The 20,442-nt window shown below is 52.7% G+C and overlaps 1 protein-coding gene across 2 annotated transcripts in view; it reads left to right on the top strand.

The window, feature by feature from the left end:
* EXOC6B (exocyst complex component 6B) overlaps nucleotides 1–20,442 on the top strand; it is a 267,635-nt gene that overhangs the window by 108,778 nt on the left and 138,415 nt on the right. For both annotated transcript variants that reach the window (XM_069014854.1, XM_069014852.1), the window contains exons 7-8: nucleotides 6,287–6,463; nucleotides 14,720–14,788. In XM_069014854.1, coding sequence (XP_068870955.1) covers nucleotides 6,287–6,463; nucleotides 14,720–14,788 — 246 coding nt within the window. The remainder of the gene's footprint in view (nucleotides 1–6,286; nucleotides 6,464–14,719; nucleotides 14,789–20,442) is intronic.

Raw genomic sequence — 20,442 nt, 5'->3', positions numbered from 1 at the left:
CTCCTCCTCCTGCTGCTGCTGCTTTCGGTCCCCTGAGCTCATTCTCGGCTCCTCCGCCGCGTGTAAATGTGATAAATAAACTTTGTAATCGCACAACTGAGCTCCCTTTGAAGCTGCCCACAGATCTGGATCCCGCAGAAGTGTAAATCAACACTTTGTCCATAAAGGGCTTCTTAAAAAGTGGCTTTTTTTGTGCAGCTGACCCGAGGGCTGTGGTTGCCCAAGGCTTTTTATCAATCCTTGTGTGATAAACTTCTCCTTATGGATCCTTGGAAGGGAGAGTCGGGATTGTTCCCTTCTCCAAGTGCTGGGCTGAGCGGCCCAGCCCCAAAACCAGCTGAGGTTTAATGGTTTGGTATAAAAAGCTGAATTAACTCAGTTCCTGAATGAACTGCAAGGATGTAAATGTGGCTGAGCTCATCCCGTGGGTTGGGAGAAGGAGCAGGAGCAGGGCATGAGGATAAATCATGGGGTGAGAGCAGAGCAAAGGGGGAATTGCATTTTCCTCATCACTCGATGCCAAAAACTTGGATTTGAAGAAAATTGATATTTAGGGATTTCAGCTCATGAGGTGGATTTTAGCACTGGATGGGCCGAGGTGGAAGAGACATTTTAGGGGATGAGGAGTGGGGGCTCGAGGCCGAGTCTGTGCAGGGCGCTGGGGAGAACAAACCCGTTCAGCGCTGCACTTCCAAACCGCTCTTACTTAATGACCTGGAATGGAGTTCAAAAAAACCCCTCCCATTGTTGGGCCTCGTTTCCTGAGCCGAGGGAGAACTTTGTCAGCCAAACCTCCAACAAATTGTCTGCTCTGATAACGAGTTAGCACCGGGAACGGGAGAGGCCGAGCCCCTCCTCGTCCCCACAGCGCCGGCTCCGCGGGCAAACTCAAAGCAGGAGCCGTGGCCGTGTGTTGAGTTTACACCTTGCAATAATAATCCCTGCTTTTATCTGATCCGAGGGGGATTTTATAACTCTGGAATGGCTCTTTGGCAGGGATCCAGCCCTACTGTCATTTTTTATTAACATTCTTTTTCTCCTCCCCCCGTAGCCAGTCTGCTTTGCTGCTTTTTTTTATTTTATTTTTTTTTTTCCCCCCCGCCTCTTTTCTTCCCTAAGATTGTTTAAGGAATATGTATCCCATTCCTGGGGGAATCGGGAAATGATATTTGAAAATTCGGTGTCTCAGCCCATTAGAGAGGTCTGTAAAACCGTCACAGCAGGAACTAATCAAAACCACCAAAGCCAACCACAGCCGACTTCGCTCCCTTTAAATCATCAGCCCCTTCTCCCCGGGCCTTATCTCGTGTCTCATCAGGATAAACCTAATTAGGTTCTGCTCACGAGTAAATATTGGTGGGTGGAGGTGAGGGGAGGTGAGACGGGAGCGTCTGCAAACGGGTGCAGAAAACAAGGTGAAGTTACAAAAATAAAAATACTGGGGTTTTAAAGGAGCTCGTTGCTCCCGGAGGTGGGGAGACAACTGTCCTTAGGGGGGCTCTGAGGCTGAGCCTGGCGGAGTCCCTGGCCTGCTCTGGGAATGATCCCATGGCCTTGGGAATGACTCTGGCATTGGGAATGACTCCGTGGCTCTGGGAATGACTCCGTGGCTCTGGGAATGATCCCATGGCATTGGGAATGATTCCGTGGCATTGGGAATGATTCCGTGGCATTCAGAATGACTCCATGGCTCTGGGAATGATCCCATGGCATTGGGAATGATCCCATGGCATTGGGAATGACTCTATGGCTCTGGGAATGATTCCGTGGTGTTGGGAATGACTCCATGGCATTGGGGTGCAGGTTTGGGGCCGGGGTCACTCAGTCTCGAGGGGTTGAGTTGCTTTGAAAATCTCAACTATGGAAAATTCAGCTGCAGAAAATTCAACTCGGGCTTGGATGGGTTGGGTCAGTTGGGTTGTGACGGGTGGGGAAGGTGGAGTTGCCGTTCCCAAATTTGTGGGAATTTTTTCAGGATGGATCCTGGAATGCTGAGGAAAGTCCTTCCTGTTGAGGACTTTGAATCCCAGGATAGTTTGGGTTGGAAGGGACCTTAAAGCTCATCCGGTGCCACCCCTGCCATGGGCAGGGACACCTCCCACTGTCCCAGGTCTCCTAAAAGTCTCCAGGGCTGCCTGATGACAACCTCGGTCCCCAAACACGGGTCACTGCCCTGGGCCTGGCCCTGGAGGCGGAAAGGTGCCTTTGCTTGTCCTCCCAGCCAGTCTGGAGCGGGAATTCCTGTCAGGCACCGGGAATTCTGCTCTGATGGAGTGGTGGGGGTGCTCCTGGTCTCGCAGGCTGCTGTGGATGAGGGCAGTGGCAGTGCTTGGGGGGAGCTTCAGCTCCACGAACCCAACGCTTGGTGTTTTCCTCCTGAGCGCAACATCAGCTGTGAACGGGCCTCGGCTGTCCTGCCTCCCTTGGTGTTCCCGTGGGGCAGAGCAAGCCGGGATTGATGGTCCTGGGTACCAGAGGCAATTTCACAGGATAACCCCGAACTGGCCTCGCTTTCATGGAATCCACACCAAAAGCTGAGGGGATTTTGGATTGGATTTGCCATCCCCCGAGGGCTTTGGGCCTCCCCAGCCCCGGCTCTGTTGGTTTTCTGAGGGCGCCCCGGGTGTCACCCGGCCTTTGATGTGGGGCCTCTTCCCCGGGCTCCTCCCGCCCCTCTGTGGGGAACAGAACCCCCAAATCCCCCAGTGCTGCTCTGCAGGTCGGGTTTGATCCTTCCTGTGCCACAGCAAATCCATGGAAGGGTTGTTCCGCTGCACCCCCGGCCCAGGGAAGTGCTGGGAGTGACCTGGGGCTGGGAGTGGGGAGTTCCTTAGGATAATCCCGAATTTCTCCCGAGCTGCTTCCTCTGGGCCTCCCCCCAGCTCTGCCTTTCCCTCGAGCTGAAACCGAAACCTCGGCGGCTCCACAAAGTTGAAGAAAATTCGATATTTCTCACTTCTAGGTCACCTCAGTCCAGATCGTTTCCTGCCGGGAGCGGGGGGCTGGGAATGCCCTCCTGGAGATGGAAAAGCCATTCCCGTTCCTTCTGGCGTGCGCAGGGCCTGGTTCCCGGATCGCTCCTTCATTCCGGGCTCGGGGCGCTCCCGCTGCGGTCGGAATGTGCCCGTTGTAGGCCGGGATTTGGCTCCGGTGTTCCCAGAAAGGGAAAGGAACAAACATCCATGGATCTACTGTGGGGCCATTGGGTTTTCTTTAACGTAGAAATCCCTGGAAAATCTTGTCTAATTGAGAACTGCCCCCACAAAAAATCCTGAAGGGTGAAGATTCCTCAAGGTCCAAATTGCTCCTGGGGGGCTGGAAACTTTCTGTGCATCAGAACATCCTCTGGCTGCTTTTTAGGATATCTGGGAGTTGGGACATGAAATTTTTCCCTTTTTTTTTTCATCCAGAGGGTGGGCAGGCCCTGGCACAGGGTGCCCAGAGCAGCTGTGGCTGCCCCTGGATCCCTGGCAGTGTCCAAGGCCAGGCTGGACATTGGGGCTTGGAGCAGCCTGGGACAGTGGAAGGTGTCCCTGTGGGTGGGATGGGATGAGCTTTAAGGTCCCTTCCAACCCAACCCATTCCGGGATTCTGTGATTTTCCCAGAAAGTCCTTGGGCTTTAATCCAGGTCAAACTTGAGAAATCAGTTTATTTGCATTGAAAGTGCAAAATCAAAGCATGGGGGGTGAATTCCATGGGGGACTGCTTGTCCTGGAGCGATGCCGGAGAGCCAGCTTTCCTTGATTTCTAAATAACTGGAATTTTTTAGGTCTTATCAATATTTGGTTGGGATCTTATCAATATTGACCCCTGGTCACGTCCTGCTGTGCTCCCACAGCAGAGTTGGGCCTGAAGGAAGATTAATCCCTCTTGGAAAAGAAAGTGGGACCAAGGCTGGGGATCCTCAGAGAGCACTTCCATGGATCCTTGGTGACACCAATTCCATGTCCAGCCTGAAATCCCGAGTGTTTCACGCTGAGGGCTGGGCAGAGGAGTCTGGGGCTGGCAGCAGCATCCTCCAGCTCGTTATCCCAGATTTCCCTCTCCCATGGCCGCTCCGGGCCCGCTCCGCCCTGGTTAATGATCCGTTTCCAGCTCAGTGCTTGATCCAAAACTTCATGTTTTCCCACTCTTTGATTCTCTCCTCTCCAGAAGAAGAAGGATTACATGAACTGGAGGGTTTAATGAGCGCACTGGGCTTGCTTTTGGGGGAATTTCCAGTGGATTCAGGGTTAGAACTTCATTACGCCTCGGTTGGGAAACTCATGGCAGCGCTGGGCGGGTCCGAGGGTGGGACGGAGCCCCGACCCTTTGTTGTGTCCTCTTCTGAAGGACCAAGCGCTCCCTCCCCTTTTTGAAGTCCTAATTCCCTTTATGGGATGTCGCAAGGCCTTTCTATAGAGTGGTGCCTCTGAAGTCCGACGTTCCCGCTGCCAAAAACGCCCCTTTTTCCCCCAATGGCTTCGGGTCCTGACGTTGGGAGCAAAACTTTGTCCTGGGCAGTGTCCACCCAGACCTTTCCCTTTGGGGCCCTGTTGCAAAAATTCCCATTGTTGGGATTGATCCCTAAAGAGATCTCTTTAAAGGGATGGGCTGGGAGTCCCCTGGCTCGGCTGGGAGGAGCACTCGGACTAAATGAGCTCCAGGGCTGCTCCTGCTTTCCAGCCACTAGAGGTCAAGGTTGTGCTATGGGATAGCGCATCCCAATCCGAGCAGTCGCCACCTCCAGGGGCAGCTTTGCACGTGGAATTCTGTTACCGATTACCGTGCTCCTTAATGAACCCGGAGCTGACCGTGTGTGCTCGGGGTGAGGAGCACTTGGGGGTGGATTTTCCAAGGAACGGGGCGTCCACGCCGCGCTTGGATTTTCATATTCTTCAGATGTGGGAATTACTCCGGTGCTCGGTCCCCAGAAGGGTTTTGCATCCCAAGGAGGGATTCCAAAGGGACTTGGAGGCTGGCAAAAATTAAAAGCTGCTCCTGAATTGTTTTTTTTTTTGGGGGATATTAAAATTTCCAAGCATTGAAAAGGAAATAATCCAGGAGGTTTACACATGGATGAAGCTTTGTGCTCTCTGCAGCTCAGGTAGCGCTAATTAGTAATTAGTAATTAATAATTAGTGATTTGTAATTGTGATTACGAATGTTTTCATTCTCCCTCGGTGTCATTGGCAGCTGGATCTACAGCAGGATTTATGGTTTTCCTGCTTCCTTCTAAATCCAGGCTGTTGCATTCCCATGGGGAAGGGGATGGTCCCCTTTTGCCACCTCGTGGAATCCCGGAATTCCAGACTGTCCAGCAGCTACCTGGGCTTGCAGAAGGTGTCCCTGCCCATGGAGTGGATCCATAAGGTCCCTTCCGTGGCTCCATGATTCCCACACACCTTTCTTCTGATAGATAAAAAAGCCACAGCAAAATATGGGAGGAATCCTCTAAATCTGTGGCTAAATCCCTATAAATTCCAGGTTTTCCGAGTGTTTATTCTCCAGTTGCACCAGCTCACCAACCCATGTGTCCAGCACCGCCGCATCCATGGGATTGGCCTTTTTTCCCTGCTTTTGGCTGGGATTTGGCCCTGGAGACCCCCTGCATGTCCGTGCTGTTCCCATTCCTCGTCCTTCGGTTTGATGGACTCCTGAACAATTAGGGCTAAACCGTTTTCCTGTCCATTGCTGTGCTCCAGAGCAAAGGAAAACCAGGGAATTTTCACAGCAGGGCACAGGCAGCGACCTCCACTGCCAGACAACCCCAGAATCCCTGGAACAGCTCCACGTGTTCCCAGCCCTCCATCCCGGTGCTCCCAGCGCCTGTTCCTTGAGTACCTTTTACAGCTCGTTCCGCACATCAACAACGCGCAATTAAACCCTCCTGGGCTGCCACAAAAATGCTTTCAGGGACCTCTGGGGTCCAGATGTGGAATGTTTTGTGCTGCCACGGCTGGAAAAGAGGAACAAATCCAGCGGTTCAGGAGGTCCCTGAGTGCAGGCTGTGACAGTCAGCACATGGCCCACGGCGAGCGCTGCTGCAGCTGGGCCGTAAATGGATCAATGTGGCAGCGCGGGGGCCGGGCCATCGCGATTCGGAAAGAGTCAGGAGCGTGTTTGGATCGTTGCATAATCCCTGGCCTGCTCTGCAAATGGATCTTGGGATATCTGGGGTGGGGGAAAGGCGACGTGTCGGAATTCCGCGGGGCGCGTCCGGCCTCCTTCGTCCCCTTCCGCGAGTGGCTGCGCCTCGTGCCTGAAAACCAAATTAAATCCCAGGTGAAATCTGCTTTTTCCTAGGCACAGCAGCAGAGGAACCTGGACAACATCGTGTCCCAGCAGCCCAGGATTAGCGGGGGGAAGAAATCCAAGAAGGAATTCAGCGCCAGCTCCGAGCTGGAGGTGAAGAACACCAGCCCCATGTCAGAGCAGGACTCGGGGATCCTGGATGTGGAGGATGAGGATGAGGAGGAAGAGGTAACTGTGCAACACCAAACCGGCAATGCTGGGCAGTGTGGGGTGAATCTGGTGCCTCAAGGGGTTTGCTCCTCACTCCTGGGGCCCTGCTGGGAGTCCTGAAGGTGCAGGAGAGGCTGGAAAATGTGGGATGTGCCTCAAAATCCGGTTATTTTGGGTTTTTGTCCCTATTCCCATTGCCAGGCTCAGCAGAGAGGCCAAGGATTGAGAACTGCCCGTGCCAGTCTGTCCCAGCGCCTCGGTGCTGGTGGAGAACACCCATCCCTCATGGAAAAGTTGCTCCATAGCCCACGAGATCCTTGGTCTTTTCCTTTGTCCGGGTTTGTCTTCAGACCAAGGACGGTGTCAGGACGGGAGTTTGGAATTTGAATTCCTTCATGTGCTCCCTCCTTTCCTTCCCTGTCTGCTGCTGCTTCCTGGGACCTGGACGTTGGTTTTGGGAACCACAAACCACAGCCTGGGGATGGTGTTGGTTTTTCCTTCCTGCCAGGGCTGGGATAACTAGGATTTGGGATGTTTACCGTGGAATAGAGCCCTGTGCCTCAGGAAAGGCAGCTTGGAGAGGCAGAGCTGCAGTGCAGGACACAGGGGCTTTTGGATGTGCCCATCATTCCTTGGGATGCAGCCATGTCCTGGACCTTTTGGGAAGTTGTGTCTGCCCCCCTGGATGCTTTTTCTCTTCTGTTGAAGCCTCTCATGTCAGGAAAATGATATTTTCAGCCGGTCCCTGGGCTGGGGGGTGTTTGTCACCCTGACTGTGACAGCCCCTGAGCAGCCAGGGAGGGATCCAGGACAGGTTTGAAATGTAAACACGGGGTTTTTAGGGTGGTTCTGTGCTGCTGTTCCACCTTTTTCCCTGCAAATCCATTCCCTCCTTTCCATGGCTGCTGTGCACCCAAAGCTCTGTCAGGTCACAACTTCCTCCACAGGGATGGAATTGTAGGGTCAGCCCAGAGCCCCTGGCTGCTCTGGAACCCTCTGGGTGGGCTCTTCATTCCTGCATCACCATGGAGTGGGGTTCCAGAGCTGCTCCAGGGCTGGAGCCCCTCTGCTCTGGATCAGGCTGGGAGAGCTGGGAATGTTCCCCTGGAGAAGGGAAGGAGCCAGGGAGAGCTGGGAGCCCCTTGCAGGGCCTAAAGGGGCTCCAGGAGAGCTGCAGAGGGACTGGGGCCAAGGGCTGGAGGGCCAGGAGGCAGGGAATGGCTTCCCAGTGGGAAAGGGGAGCTTGAGGTGGGATGTTGGGAAGGAATTGCTGGCTGGGAGGGTGGGGAGGGGCTGGGCTGGAATTGCCAGAGCAGCTGGGGCTGCCCCTGGATCCCTGGGAATGTCCAAGGCCAGGCTGGACACTGGGGCTTGGAGCAGCCTGGGACAGTGGGAGGTGTCCCTGCCCATGGAATGGGATGGGATGATCCTTAAGATCCCTTCCCAACCCAAACCATCCCATGATTCCATGGTTCTGGCCCATCTCAGGCGGGTGAATCCCATCTCTGGGTGTGGTGGCACGCTGGTGACCTCACAGGAGGGGTGACCCTGCAGCTGGGGCTGTCCCCATCCCTGTCCCTGTCCCAGGGTGGGCAGTGGCCGCTGTCCGTGGTGATGAAGAGCAGTGGGGGTGGGGCACTGGCCACAGGACCGCCAGGTCCACCTGGCCAGGACCATGGAGGAGCCCCCAGGGAGGAGCCCCCATGGCCCCTTCTCCCAGCAGCGCCTCAGGGAAACGGGAGCGGTTTGTTCCTGATGAGCTTTGAGTTCCCTGTGTTCCATCCTCGTAGAATCCTGGGATATCCTCAATGGAAAGGGACCCACAGGATCATGGATCCAACCCCACCCTGGGCATCCCTGGCAGCGCTGCCCAAACGCTCCTGGAGCTCTGGCAGCCTCGGGGCCGGGACCATTCCCTGGGGAGCCTGGGCAGTGCCAGCACCCTCTGGGGGAAGAACCTTCCCTGATATCCAAACTGACCCTGCCCTGGCCCAGCTCCAGCCCTTCCCTGGGTGCTGTCCCTGGGCACAGAGAGAATCCTGCTGGGCCTTTTTTTTTTTTTTTTTTTTTTTGAGTGAAAATTATTTATTTATTAGATCAAAAAAATCTCTTGGGTTGAAATGGAGCCATTGCAGTTTTGGGCTCCTCGTGACAAGAGAGACCCTGAGGGGCTGGAGCTGTCCAGGGAAGGGAACGGAGCTGGGAAGGGGCTGGAGAATTCCTGAGGGAGCTGGGAAGGGGCTCAGGCTGGAGCAAAGGAGGCTCAGGGGGGACCTTGTGGCTCTGCACAAGTCCCTGACAGGAGGGGGCAGCCGGGGGGGTCGGGCTCTGCTGGCAGGGAACAGGGACAGGAGGAGAGGGAACGGCCTCAGGCTGGGCCAGCCCCTCCCCACCCTCCCAGCCAGCAATTCCTTCCCAACATTCCACCCCAAGCTCCCCTTTCCCACTGGGAAGCCATTCCCTGCCTCCTGGCCCTCCATGCCTTGGCCCCAGTCCCTCTGCAGCTCTCCTGGAGCCCCTTTAGGCCCTGCAAGGGACTCGCAGCTCTCCCTGGCTCCTTCCCTTCTCCAGGGGAACATTCCCAGCTCTCCCAGGCTGCCTCCAGCCCTGGGAGCAGCTCTGTGATGTCTCCTGGGTTTGATCCAGCAGCTCCAGATCCTTTTCCTGCGGATCCAGAGCTGCACTGGTGCAGAGCTCCAGTGGAGTTTTAGGGACAATTCCTGGGACATCTGTGTCACCTGCAGTCCCCCCCTGGTCCGTGCCCTCCCCTGGGGCGGAGCCTCCGTGGGTTCTGTGTCCCGTCCCGTGTCCCTCTGCCCCAGCTCATCCATGGATTGCAAACAGTGGGACTCTGGGATGGTTCCCAAATCCCTGGATTTGTGTTCTCTGGAATTCCTGGTGTTCCTGTCTGGACGGTTTCACCCTCACTGAGGGGCAGAACCTGTGCTCGTGTTCTGTTTTCACACCAAACCCCACCGAGGATCCGAGATCCAAACCCTCGTATCCCAAATTATCCAAACCCAGAGCAAAGCATCCCGAAACTCTGAGCCAGCCTCGTGCTGATGTCAGCCAGGGCTGCACATTTCCATGGAAAACTCGGCTTCCAGGGGTTAAACGTGCTGCAGGAATTGTTTAACCCCACTTGCAGGAGGGGTTTCGGTGTTTCCAGAGCCCTGCCCCGCTCCCAGCTCTGGAACGTGCCTGCTGCAGGATTTGGGAACAAGATTGGGGAGGCTGATGTTGCATGAACTGGGAAGTTTTGGGACAAGATGAATAAATCCTTTGTTCTGCAAATCAAAGGGCATAAAAAGCCGAGGTTGGGCTGAAGGGGGGTGGCAGGGGAGCCATCAGTCCCGGCCTGGGGCAGCCCGAGCTGCCGTGGCATCGGCACGTCCCCAAACCCAGGGATTTATGGATTGTGGGGAGCACTGGCAGCGCTGCTCTGGCTCAGGGAATGCAGGCACTTCTTCAGTGCTGAGCCTGGATTTTTGGGTGCGTCTGAATATTGAAATATCAGAGAAATACCTGAACTTGGGAATGTTGGACAGGTTCATTGTGCAGTGTGTTAATCCAGCCAGAGAGGGAATTTCATGGAATCATGGAATGGGTTGGGATGGAAGGGACCTTAAAAATCACCCATTCCACCCCCATTCCACGGGCAGGGACACCTCCCACTGTCCCAGGCTGCTCCAAGCCCCAGTGTCCAGCCTGGCCTTGGACACTGCCAGGGATCCAGGGGCAGCCCCAGCTGCTCTGGCAATTCCAGCCCAGCCCCTCCCCACCCTCCCAGCCAGCAATTCCTTCCCAACATCCCAGCCCAAGCTCCCCTTTCCCACTGGGAAGCCATTCCCTGCCTCCTGGCCCTCCAGCCCTTGGCCCCAGTCCCTCTGCAGCTCTCCTGGAGCCCCTTTAGGCCCTGCAAGGGGCTCCCAGCTCTCCCTGGCTCCTTTCCTTCTCCAGGGGAACATTCCCAGCTCTCCCAGCCTGATCCAGAGCAGAGGGGCTGGAGCAGCTCTGAGGTCTCCTCTGGGCTCTCTCCAGCAACTCCATGTCTTTCTGCTGGATGCAATTCCATGTATTCCAAGCCCTATATTGGAAATTCTGGGAAGATTTGGAATAACAGGATTTACGTCTCTTCTACAAAGCCATGTGTGCAGAAGAGCTGATCTGTTTTTTTTTTCTTGAAATCCATTATAAAGTAATATTTACCACATTATAAAATCATATTTAGTTTATTATAAAATAATATTTTTGCAGTTTATACATTTATGGATATAATTTTTATATTCCTTTTATCCCCTGCATAAAACCCCAGCACAGCTTTGGGGCTTTGTCTTTATTTGCAACCAACTTTGCTGTGGGAAGGACTCGGCCTTCCCTGCCTGGTCCTGCTGTTCCTGGGTCAGGAATTCTGCAGCTCTTGCTGGACATGGGAGCTGTGCAGAGTGGCCCAGCCGATTTTTCCCGAGCCTGTGTGTGGGCTTGGAAGTTCCTCCAGAAAATCAGAGCCTGAAATTGTTGCTTTGAACAAATTTCTCTGGGGGGAGTCAAACTCTTTTTGGCAAAAGCCTGATTTTTTCAATCTTTATCAGAACAATTTCTCCGTGGAGCCCGTTCAAGTTGGAGTCCCGAATCCAAGCGGAGCAAAACCGTTTGATCGTGGATTGAAATTCCCTGGAAAACGTTCCCTGCTTTGATGGGGGTGTGGAGGGATGACAGATCCCTCCTCCCTAAAAAACCCCGGCGTGGGCTGGGGGCCGGCCCCTCGTGGGTGGTGGTCACTGGGCAGGGCTGGGCAGGAGCTGCCCACGCTCCCATGGCTGCTCCAGGGATATCCAAGGGTGTCTCCAAGGATTTCTGAGCCGGAAGGGTTTAACTGTTTAAGGTTTTACCAACGGGAGGCCGATGGCTCCTAACGCTGGGGGAATAAAGGGAGGCGAAAGCTGCGCCTGAGGAGTCCTGAGGAGCTGGGCTGGGGATTCGGGAGCTGTTCAGGGAATTCAGGAGGCCTGGGAGGCTGGGAATGGGAAAGAAATGAGCGGGAAGGCAGGAAAATACTGGGATTAACTCAGTGGAAGTGCTGCCTCGTGTGTGCAGGTGTCAGAGTCTTGGGAAAGGGAAAAGTTGGTGAGAGGGATGAGGGGTGTTCAGAGCCCTTGTCCTGGGGTCAGCTGGGAGCAGGGAATCCTGGAATGATTTGGGTGGGAAGGGACCTTCAATCCCATCCAGTGCAGCCCCTGCCATGGGCAGGGACACCTCCCACTGTCCCAGGTGGATCCAAGTTCATCCCAGCCTGGCCTTGGGCACTGCCAGGGATCCAGGGGCAGCCCCAGCTGCTCTGGCAATTCCAGCCCAGCCCCTCCCCACCCTCCCAGCCAGCAATTCCTTCCCAACATCCCAGCCCAAGCTCCCCTTTCCCACTGGGAAGCCATTCCCTGCCTCCTGGCCCTCCAGCCCTTGGCCCCAGTCCCTCTGCAGCTCTCCTGGAGCCCCTTTAGGCCCTGCAAGGGGCTCCCAGCTCTCCCTGGCTCCTTCCCTTCTCCAGGGGAACATTCCCAGCTCTCCCAGCCTTCAGGTGGGATGTGTGGAACAGCCCAAGGTGGACATGGAAAGGGTCAGAGGTGATCCCAGCCCCATTCCTCACTTGGGATCCTTCCTCTTTTCTGGTGATCCGCTCCTGCCTGGCTGGAAGAGCCGCTGGGAAGAGCAGTGCCAGGGAGGAAGGGAATCCCAGGGAGAGGGATGAGCTGGCTAAAATCCAGCCCTGTGATTCATTCCCTTTGCTGCCTTGATCCCACTGAACCTCCTGCTTCCCCTTCCTGTACCCCTGGGTTGGACTGATGAGTTTTTGGGGATCTCGAGGTGATCCAGGTGCTGCAGGATGGGATTCCCCACATCCACACCTTCAGCTCCTGCCTCTGGAGCTGTTCTTGGAGCTGCCTGGGATAGTGGAAGTGTCCCTGTCCGTGGCAGGGCTGGAATGGGGTGGGCTTTAGGGTCACTCCCATCCCAAACCAGTCTGGGATTCTGGGATCCCTCATTTCAGCTCCAACCAGGAACCTCTGCAGTGCTGAGATCTGATTTTCCTTGCACTGAGGAGATCTTTTAACAGCTCCAGTTCCAGGCCAGAGAGGAGTTTATCCCCCAAAATCCCGTGTTCCACCCCTGCCATGTGCAGGGACACTTCCACTATCCCAGGCAGCTCCAAGAACAGCTCCAGAGGCAGGAGCTGAAGGTGTGGATGTGGGGAATCCTATCCTGCAGCACCTGGATCGCCTGAGGATGGGCTTTAAGGATCCTGCCATCCCAAAGCAGTCTGGGATCCTGGGATCCCTCATTTCAGCTCCAGCCAGGACCCTCTGCAGCACCCAGGACCGGTTTTCCTTGCACGGAGGAGACCCTTGAACTCTCCATTAGAGAGGAGTTTATCCCCAAATCCCAGTTTTCCAGGCCTGCTCCCCCCGCTGCCGAGGAGTCTCCAGCTGAGGAGGACCCTGCCCGGGGCACTTTGGGGTTGGCAAATCCTCCCTGAGCTCCCCTTTCTTCACCCCACCTCCCTCGCAGCCTCATTAAAACCCGGGAGCATGAAAACATTCCGAGGCCTGTCCATCGGGCCTTTCATCCCTGCCCCCTTTTCCCACCCCATGTCAACAGAACACTCCCTTTTCCCTGGATTTTGGGTGCCGGAGCTTTCAGCCCGGGCCAAGCAGTTGAAAGGGAACATCTCCAAAGGACACAAAAACCTCTCGAATGCAAATTCCCCCTCTGATCTCTCCTTCCCTCCATCCCACCCTGCCCAAATTCCCTTTCCCTCGGCCCCGTTGAAAGGTGCCGGCGCCTCTTCCTGAGGGGAGCAAATGAAACACAAATGGAGCTTTCAACCAAACCGACCGTGCAATCCATAGAAGAAGTTGGGTTTTTTCCCCTGTTTTTTGCCTTTTTCCCCCCTTTTTGTTGCGTAAGGAGCAGCAGGGATTGTGCCAGGATCCTTCGGATTCTATGGCTGGAAGGAGCCTGAGTGTTCAGTGGGATTTAAATGGAGCAAGACCAACAGGAAAGGACATTTTCCTACTCCCGAAACCCTGAAAAATCGAAATATTTAGGCAGATCCCAGGAATTAAATTGGTTTTTCCATACCTGGAATCTTGGCTTTGCTCCACTGAACCTGCCGCTGTTGGAGCTCCCCTAGAAATGACATTTTGGAGTGATAAACTTATTTGTATTTGGATTTTTTAGGCTTACATTCACTTAAATGTGATTTTTTTTCAAGTGGAATTTACTTCAATGTTGTTTTTTTAGAGTTACACTCACCTCGATGGGATTTTTTGGAGTGACACTGGTTTAATATCAGAATTTTTTTAGAGCTACACTCACCTAAAAGTGGGATTCTGAATGGATTTATGGAATTCTTGATAAGATATTTTGATAAATTATATTTTGACATAATTTGTGATAAGCACACGTATCACTTATATGATTTTTTTAGAGTATCATTCACCTAAATGGGATTTTTTTAGGGTGGCATTAACTTATATTGGATTTTTTTTAGGATTTCACTTATCTCCACGTGATATTTTAGAATCCCCCTTACCCATATTTAATTTTTTTGCGGTTCTATTTATTTATAAATGAAATTTTTATGACTTGCACTCACCTGGATGGGATTTTTTTGCAGTGACACTTATTTAAATTTGATTTCTTTAGAGTTATCCTCCCCTGAATGTGATTTTTTGGACTGACAAATTTATTTAAAGGTGACGTTTTTAGGATTTCACTTATCTCCAAGTGATATTTTACAGTCCCATTTACCCGTATTTAAATTTTTGCACGTTTATTTCTTTATCCATGGAATTTTTATGAATTACACTCACCCGGATGTGATTTTTTTTAGAGTGACTTTGATTTATATTGGATTTTTTTTATAGTTTCATTCACCTAAATGGGATTTTTTAGACTTATGCTTATTTATGTTGGATTTTTTTTAGGATTTCGCTGTCTCTGTGGGATATTTTAGAGTTCCACTTACCCATATTTAAATTTTTCACAGTTATCCTTGTTTATCCATGGAATTTTTGTGAGTTACACACCCCTAAATGTGATTTTTTGGAGTGACAAACTTAATTAAATGTGATTTTTTTTTAGGATTTCACTTGTCTCCATGTGATATTTTAGAGCCCTGCTTCCCTATAATTAAATTTTTTGCTGTTTTCCTTACTTATCCATGGAATTTTGGTGAGTTTGCCACGTTTTTCATGGATTTTCTCCCTGTTTTAGGTGCCTGGAGCCCAGGATTTGGTGGATTTCTCCCCAGTCTATCGATGCCTCCACATCTACTCAGTCCTGGTGAGTAAATCCAGGCTTTTCTGGGATTTTCCGGGATTTTCCTGCTTTGGGGAATTCTGTGGCTCTGCTCCTCCATCATTTATCCATGCTCACCTGGAATGTGCATCCCTGAGGGAGAAAAAAAGCCAGGGTTGGATGGATTTGGGTGAAATCCGTGGGGTTTCGTCATGCAGGGCCCAGAAATGCAAAGGGAATTTTCTCCAGCTGTCCCAAATCCCGAACTTTTCATATATTTGTATTTCTTAGTTGCTGGATTTTCCTCCAAGAAATCCTCTTTGGAAGCAGGATTTCCATTATTCTGTGGAAAGGGAGGAGGTTTGGGTAGAATTGGTTGGATTTTGGTGCTGTTTCCTCCAGTAATTCCTCTTTGGATGCAGTAATTTCGTTATTCCATGGAAATGGGAGAGTTTGGGGCAGGAATTGGATTCTGATGCCATTTCCCCCACGAATGTTTCTTTGGACTCAGGAACTTTGTTATTCAGTGGAAACTGGGGAGGTTTGGGTAGAATTGGTTGGATTTTGGTGCTCTTTCCTCCAAGAAATCCTCTTTGGATGCAATAATTCCGTTATTCTGTGGAAATTGAAGAGTTTCAGGGAGGAATTGCTCGGGAAGGAATTATTTGCTGCACTGTGGAGACTTTCACTGCCCTCCAAACGCTGTCTGACAGGAGCAGCTTTGCTGCCATCCCCAAATCCACCCCTTGCCTGGATCCCTCCGAGGTTCCTGAGGGAAAAATTCCCTCAGATTGTGCCAGGAGTTCATTTTTTGACTGAAAATGGTTCCTTGGAGCTGCCCCAGAGAGCTCCTGGCAATTCGGAGTGCATCAGGCACTGAGTTTTAATTATTAATGAATTGTTTTGAATTAATGAATTATTTTCATTATTAGTTTACAAGGGAGGCTGATAAGGAACCTTTGGAGTTCATCCTCCAACTTTTCATTTTGGGGATGTTTCCAGCAGCATCCGAGCCTTGACTCTCCTGATCCACGGATCCTGTGGAGTCTCATCCCTTTTTAGGGACCTTTGGAGCTCATGCTCCAGCTCTGGATTTCAGGGATGCTTCCAGCAGCTTCCAGGCCTTGCCTGTGCCATTCCAAGGAACCTGCATCCCTTTTCCAGGGCCTTTGGAGCCCGGGAGCCGTCGTGGGGCTCTGCCCTGCGGTTGGGCAACCCAAAGCCCAGGCAGGAGATGAAAGGAGCTCTCTGTTCCCAGCTTTCCTCCCTTCCCAGCCCTGAGAGGGAATTGTTTTCCAATTCCCGGCGTCTCCAGCAGTCCACACGAGTTTGCTGAAGGAAAAGAACTGTCAGAAACCCCGTTCCTATAAAACATCTTTTTGTGCCCCTCATCTGTTCATAATTAGGTCATTTGGCCACGTTGCTGTGAGATTTTCTTGGAAGGAGAAATTCCCCTCCCCAAAATGTGTGGCTGTGTTTGTCTTGGAGGAAACCCTCCCGCTCCGAGGCGGAGCTGGGAGCCAGAGCAGGAGTTTGTTAATTGGGAATTATGAGGGGCTGAAAGGCTGGAGGGGGTGCCTGAAAGTGCCACTTTATTTGGGGAAACTTCAGGGAGGAATATGGATCGTGGGAACGGGATTGGGAATCCTATTGGAGGGGTGCCCATGCCTCGGTTTGACACGAGGATGTGGATTTGATATGGATTTGGTATGGATTTGGTATGGATTTGGTATGGATTTGATGGTGTGATTGCCCATAAAGGTGTTCTGAGGAGGGTCAGCAGCTTCTGCTGGTGGATGGAGCAGTTCTGGACATTCCAAATGGTTGGATTCCTTGGATTTCAAGGCCAAGACGTGGCATTGCTGGTCATAACAAAAAGATGTTTGTTTGTGCATTGGATTTTTTTTGTTGTCTTGTTGCTTCACTTTTTAATCTGAAGTAGGGATTGATCCTCTAAAATGTGTCAGGGGAAGCAGCAGATCCATGGCCAGATCTGTGGGATGGGTTGGGATGGGATTGTCTCCTTCTGGAGGTGGGAATGGTGCAGGGGAGCGGGTGGTGGTGTCCCTACAACGCCCTGATGGGAGGGTGCAGCCGGGGATGAGGGATGGGATGGGATGGGATGGGATGGGATGGGATGGGATGGGATGGGATGGGATGGGATGGGATGGGATGGGATGGGATGGCCAGAGGAGGTTTAGGTTGGATATTAGGGAAAATTCCTCCATGGAAAGGGTTTTCCAGCAGGGGAGGAATGTCCCCATCCCTGCAGGGATTTCAAAGCCATGTGGGATGTGGCACTTGGGGACACGGGGCAGCGGTGGCCCTGGCAGAGCTGGAGATGCTTGGATTCAATCCCAGGGGATTTTTCCGACCTCAGGGATTCCATGGAGAGGCTGAACCAGTGCAGGGGTTCTGTGCTAGCAGCTCAGCGTCCTCTGTCCCCATCCTGAGCTGGGCCCGGTCAGTGCTCCCATTCCTCCTGTTCCTTCCCAAAGCCCTAAAAACGGGATTGAGAACTCGTAATGAGCCGAAATCCCGAGCAGAGCTTAAGGAAGGTGTTTTAGGGAGCCAGGAGTGGGAGAAAAAAACCTCCTGAGCAGCAAATTGCCCTTTTCTTGACCTGGGACTAAATCCTGGCCTGGCTTTCTAGGCCCAGCTTGCCTTGAACAATGTCAGAGATCCTGCAAAGCATCGAGGGAACGGCCCCGGCCGTGTCAGACGGAAGGATCATAATGTAATAGTTCCCCAAAACTCCTCATATTTGTCATTTACAATAGCGTTATCTCAGAGCTTGGCCTGCAGTTAAAAAGGCCCACGTTGAATAAACATTGAGATATTTATTATTTTTAGTGAAATCGACCTTCCAGTCACCTCGGTTTTATGGCTGCGCTGCTTATAAATTCCCAAAGGATTATTTGCAAACTCCTGCTCCTATCTGGCAGCCTTATCAGCAGGGCAGGAGTTCACATATTGTACCGGCGGGTCAGCCCGCGGTCATGGGCTTCCAGAGGGGGCCAGGCACCTGTAAATCCTGCAAATCCTTCCCTCGGCAACCAAGGCGAAGGACAACATCCAACAGGCACGGAGACTTTTCCAGGAAACGCTGAACTTTGGCAGGAAGGGCAGAGCAGGGGGAAAGAAAGTGAAGGAAGGTCAGGCGGGGGTTAATTGAGAGCTGGACCTTGGCATGGTGGCGGCTCCGGGGCAGGACAGCCTCTCCTGGGATGTTTGAGAGGATTATTCATCCCCTTCCTTTCCTGGTGAGGAAAGGGCCGCCTGACGCTGTCCTGAGGGAGAGACGGGCGTGGGGAGGGTTTGGATCTCTGCAGATACGGGAAAAACACCCCGACTTTTCAGGGTGCCTCCATCCCAAACCAGTCTGGGAATCTGTGAAAGGTCTGAGCAGGCAGCAAATCCAAAAACGGGCATTTCAGGGTCAGCTGGCTCAGGCCTGGCCCGGTTTGAGCTGAGCCTGAGCCCTAAGCCCATCAGCCTTGTGCCGTTTCAGCCCCTCCTGGGATGTTTGAGGGGATCATTCATCCCCTTTCCTTTCCTGGTGAGGAAGGGGCTGCCTGATGCTGTCCTGAGGGAGAGACGGGCATGGGGAGGGTTTGGATCTCTGCAGATGTCAAACAAAACATCCCAACTTCTTCAGGGTGCCTCCGTCCCAAACCAGTCTGGGAATCTGTGAACGATTTAAGGAGGGGGAGTAAATCCAGGCCTTGGAGATTTCAGGGTCAGTTGGTCAAGGCCTGGTCCAGTTTGAGCTGAGCCTGAGCCCTAAGCCCAGCCCAGGTTGTGCTCATCAGGTTTCAGCCTCTCCTGGGATGTTTGAGGGGATCATTCATCCCCATTCCTTTCCTGGTGAGGAAGGGGCTGCCTGATGCTGTCCTGAGGGAGAGACGGGCGTGGGGAGGGTTTGGATCTCTGCAGATACGGGACAGAACATCCCAGGAGTGGGGGTTGTGTTGTTTCATTGGGGTTATCCGTGTGTGCAACTCCTGCTTGCCTCAGGTCATTCCATGATTTGGGTTTATGTCCCTGAATTAACAAGTCCTTACCTTGTCCGTGGGTTCTGCCTGCAGCAAATCCCCTTGGAATTGCAGGGAATGAGGTTTGGTAAATTCCAGGTTTGGCTTCAGGTTGGAGCCACTGAACCACCTCAGTGGGGATCCTCACAATATCAGACAGAAGTGGGCTGTCCTTTTCCTAGGAAAATGGAAAAGGGAGGAGCTGGAAACATGGGTATGGTGGGCTTTGGGTGCCAGGAGCGTTGGATTCGGGTGGAGGTGTCCGAGGCTGGGTTGGACGGGGCTTGGAGCAGCCTGGGGCAGGGGAAGGTTGGGGTGGAACAGGATCATCTTTAAGGTCCCTCTGTCCCAAACCAGTCTGGGAATCTGTGAAAGGTCTGAGCAGGCAGCAAATCCAAAAATGGGAATTTCAGGGTCAGCTGGCTCAGGCCTGGCCTGGTTTGAGCTGAGCCTGAGCCCCAAGCCCAGCTCAGGTTCTGTTCAGCAAGGATGTGCCGTTTGAGGATCTCCTGGGATGTTTGAGGGGATCATTCATCCCCGTTCCTTTCCTGGTGAGGAAGGGGCTGCCTGATGCTGTCCTGAGGGAGAGACGGGCGTGGGGAGGGTTTGGATCTCTGCAGATGTCAAACAAAACATCCCAACTTCTTCAGGGTGCCTCCGTCCCAAAGCAGTGAAAGGTTTAAGAGGGGGAACCGGCAGCAAATCCGGGCCCTGGGGATTTCAGGGTCAGCTGGCTGAGGCCTGGCCTGGTTTGAGCTGAGCCTGAGCCCTAAGCCCAGCCTAGGCTGAGCTCAGCAGCCCAGTGCTATCTCAGGGCATTCACCTGTAGCCTGCTGGGGCTCTGGGCCGGTGGGATCAGCTCCATCCCATCCCGGGGGAGAGGAGCTGTGGAAAATGCCAATATTATGATCTAAAGAACAAACCCAGAACGCTGCAGTGCAGCGATTTCACCATTGATGGGTTTATCTTTTATGTTGCCTCTGACCAAAGTCTGTGTAATGCTGGGGCTGCTTTGATCGATATCCAGAATAAATTAGGGAAGGTGAGGCCCGGGCCAGCTGGTTTATCTGCAGGAGCATCTGAGCAGCTGGTGGGTGCCTTGGGTTTCCAGGCCAAGACGTGGAATGGCTCGGCTTTACATAACAGAGAATGAAAAGCAGTTTTGTGTTTCTTGTTTCCCGTAAGCTGCAGCGAGGCAGAAAGCAAAGAGTGAACCCAAAGCAGAAAGGAATGAAAAAAAAAAAAAAAAGCCAAAAAAACTCAAGGCAGAGTGGGCTGCACTGAAGGTGCTCCCAAAAAGTTGTCTCCGAGACAGCTGAAGGTGATTTAAGTCCCTTAAACGCCTCCCTGAGCCCGGGCTGGTGCCTGTTAGTGCTCATTTAGGCTCTGCCTCGGCGGGGTGGGATTTTTTAGCTTTGTGCTAATTGCTTCCCAATTACTTTGAGGTTCTTCACATGTTCCTGAAGACACTGGGATTGACACTCCCAGCTCTTTGATCCCAGCTACAAAGGGGTCATTTTAGGGGAAAGAACAAGTGTCCAAAAAAAAAAAAAAAAGGCAACAACCCAGAAAGAAAAAGGGAGTAGATTCTGAGGTAAAAACAGGCTTAAAACTGGAGCTGGTGAAGGATTTCTGGAGAATCCAGAGCTGGATAATTTAGATAAA

Source organism: Aphelocoma coerulescens, chromosome 4 (assembly GCF_041296385.1).
Source record: "Aphelocoma coerulescens isolate FSJ_1873_10779 chromosome 4, UR_Acoe_1.0, whole genome shotgun sequence".
Classification (NCBI taxonomy): domain Eukaryota; kingdom Metazoa; phylum Chordata; class Aves; order Passeriformes; family Corvidae; genus Aphelocoma; species Aphelocoma coerulescens.
This window is presented reverse-complemented; position numbering and strand designations above follow the sequence as displayed.